The 3,382-nt window shown below is 31.4% G+C and overlaps 1 protein-coding gene across 1 annotated transcript; it reads left to right on the top strand.

Annotated features, from left to right (window-relative positions):
* The first annotated feature begins 325 nt into the window (after positions 1-325).
* Positions 326-2,041, top strand: LOC18047884 (transcription factor MYB4). Its single transcript, XM_006442632.2, has 3 exons — positions 326-705; positions 920-1,049; positions 1,523-2,041. Exons 1-3 carry the CDS (start codon positions 573-575, stop codon positions 1,953-1,955), a joined length of 696 nt encoding a protein of 231 aa, XP_006442695.2. The 5' UTR covers positions 326-572; the 3' UTR covers positions 1,956-2,041.
* The last annotated feature ends 1,341 nt before the right edge of the window (positions 2,042-3,382 follow it).

The following is a 3,382-nucleotide window of genomic DNA, read 5'->3' as shown; positions in this document are numbered from 1 at the left end:
ATGATCTAGGTCATTGATTGAAGTTTCGATGTCCTATTTCCTTCTTTACAATACAAACACACACACACACACGAGTAAGCTAAAATCGGAAGAATAAATTGAGAATTGCTCTTCTTTATTATTATTTTTTTTTGGAGAAAAAAAAGCACGCTTAACACGAAGATAATAACAAAGGCAGCTAGCTCAAGATCCCAACAGGATTAGATAGCCCCACAAAGGCACCTCATTTTTGACTATCAGATACCAAAATTAAAGCGTCTCAATTGCATACTCAACTTTTTGCTACTCTCAAAAGCAGCTTGTGGACAATGAGACATGACAAAGTCACACGTCTTTAGCTTTAAGTATCAAGCACAGTTGTGACGGTGGAAGAGTTCTTCAATGGTCCATCTCTTTGTAATCAACGTCTGATCATCTCCATAACAGGCTAACTTTGTTTTTGTTTTTCAAGTCTTGCTGTTCCTGGACAGTATATAAAAAGTCGGCCGCCATTGATGACTATGAAAGAGCTCGCTGGCAGCTAACAAGAATTAAATTGTGTAAAGGTAAAGTAATTATTATATAATTTCAATATGGTGAGGACTCCTTGTTGTGAGAAGATGGGGTCGAAGAAAGGACCGTGGACTCCTGAAGAGGATCAAATCTTAATTTCTTTCATTCAAAGATTTGGCCACGGCAATTGGCGTGCTCTTCCCAAACAAGCCGGTAATTGTTAGTTCACAAGTTGTTCATATTTCTAATAATTTGTCACGTTGTGTATCTTATATGATATATAGATCTAGGGCATGTATTTATGAATCTGTTGATTATCATAATATTTATATATTGTATGTACATGGAGATTTAATTTGTGTATGGTGATAAAATATTTAAAGCTCATGCATCGTTTTATCTTTTGTGATTAATAATTTGTGTGCAGGTTTAATGAGATGTGGAAAGAGCTGTAGACTACGATGGATAAATTACTTGCGGCCAGATATTAAACGGGGAAACTTTAGCAAGGATGAAGAAGAAACTATCCTCAGGCTGCATCGAGTTCTTGGCAATACGTACATAGATCTAATTCCACCTTTTTTTTTTAAATCATTCATTTGTGTTAATTGAGGATTCAGCCTCTCTCTTCATAGTAGCATCTTATACATGCGTGCATGCATACATCCACTCTAGCTGAGAAGCTCTTATATCTTTACCATACATACAACCAGCCAATAAAACTGTGCAGTATATACGTACATATTTCTGATGTAAATATTGGATAATAATTCAACACTGAGCAAATTTTTTGACTGAGTATTAAATCAATTCATGTTTCGGTAATAGAAATGAAAAATAAATCCTTATTCTTAATTCAGTGCTCAACGTACAAAATCAACTTAGCATTGAATTTAATCCATAAATATTACCATTTTCTGATAACGTGAGGATATGTGACTTAATGAACATGTCAACATTGTCTAATGTTCTATACGTATTCACTGGATCCTTTACGATGGAGAGTTATTTTGCATTGTAAATCTTTCAGATGGTCGACAATTGCAGCAAGATTACCAGGACGAACAGACAATGAGATAAAGAATTATTGGCACAGTCACTTGAAGAAGAGACTTAAACAAAACTTGATCTCCGCCAAACAACAGTGTGATATTGTTCAAGCATTACTCCACAGTGATCATAATAGCAATGCGACTGTACATAAGCCAGTATGCAATTCCACCCATCAAGGAATTCAAAATCATCCTCAAGATACACCAAATTTTCCACCGAAGTCCTGCAATGAGAGCACATATATTGCTTCAGAAAACTTGCCTGGAATCGAAGGGAAATATGAGACAAGAGATTTTGTTGCAATGGGAAAAATGAACTACGAGAATTGTTCTAATGTCATGGAATTTTGGTACAATATTTTGATGAATTCTGGAAACTCAATAGAAATGCAGGAAAATTCAGGGCACTAGTTTCATGCATTGTATACTTTTTTTTTTCAGCTCAAGAATAATATTGTAAGCTCATGTTATTGTATTTGGCGAGTATATATTTTTATATAAAGGTATGTTCGAAGTGATCTTAATTAAGAGATCAAACTGTAAACTATTAAATTGTTCATTTCATACTCATCATTTATATCCACAACTTTCAATTTATTGAGTAATTAGAGATTAGAGGAGAGTCTTTTTATAAAGTTCTGAAAAATAAAAATTAAACACACAAGAGAACTTCCCTTCGATAGTCCTTAATGTGGAGAAGTTCTTTTTATTGATGAAGAGCTAGAAAATTCAAGCTAGAGAAATCCTCTCTTCATTTCTGTTCAACGAAAATAATTTTTATTCATTCTGACAAATTCTTCTCTTTAATGATTGAGGGAAGACTCTTTCTAGCCTGAAAAGTATTCAGTTTAAACACCCCGTTACTCAAGAAAATCTCGTAAGGCTCAGGTTAGAATTGTTGTTAAAACTTCAAAAACAACATACTTATTTCATAATATTTTTATAAAAAAAGTGTTTGGTAATGTTTTTTTAAATATAATAAATCTTAAGTTCAGCACAAGACTTTTAGAAGTAAGGAGAATGTTGCGTTGTAAAAGCAACTTATAAAATAATTTGCAAGGTAATTAATAATACTTTTATAATGTTTTTATTATAATCTTATTATTTTAAAGAAAAGAGAATCTCCATATGATAATTAGTGTTTATTTTGACAACTAACAAAAGAGTCAGAATGATCTATAAATAATCCAACAGTATTGTTGCTAAACTTGGATTTAGGGATATCAATTCGTAATTATATTGTATCTTATTTGTTTGGTGTCAAATTGATGTCAATACGGATATGACCTATTTATTAATTGTTTTGAAATATCAAAACATGAATACCCATGTTATTAATTGTGTTTATCATGTCGACCCATTTAACATATTTTATAAAAAAATAAAGAATAGTTTAAAAAATAACAAATATGTCAATATTATTATTAAAAATAAATTATAAATAAATTAACATAAGATAAATAAGTTTATAAAACAATATAGATGTGCCATGCATATTTCATTTAGGGCTTGTTTGGTTATTGTATTAAAGCACCTCATTGTATTAATTTTACACAAGCCCATGTTTGGCAAATAAAAAGCAACAGGACCACCACATTAAAAGCCCAAACTAATGCGGCTGTTGCCACATTAGCTAAACCCAACTCACAGTCTGGTTTAACTTAATACGGCAACTGCTGCTTGTTTTGTTTTGTTTTTTTTTTCTCTCTCTCCCTTTTTACTTTTGCAACTGTCGCTGAAGCTTTGCTTTTTGAGTTTTGCTTTTTGACTTTTGCTTTATAATAATAATAATAATTATTATTATTAAATATAACTTTTAATTTAATATTATTTTTATA

This window comes from Citrus clementina, unplaced genomic scaffold (genome assembly GCF_000493195.1).
Source record: "Citrus clementina cultivar Clemenules unplaced genomic scaffold, Citrus_clementina_v1.0 scaffold_3, whole genome shotgun sequence".
Lineage (NCBI taxonomy): Eukaryota > Viridiplantae > Streptophyta > Magnoliopsida > Sapindales > Rutaceae > Citrus > Citrus x clementina.
This window is presented reverse-complemented; position numbering and strand designations above follow the sequence as displayed.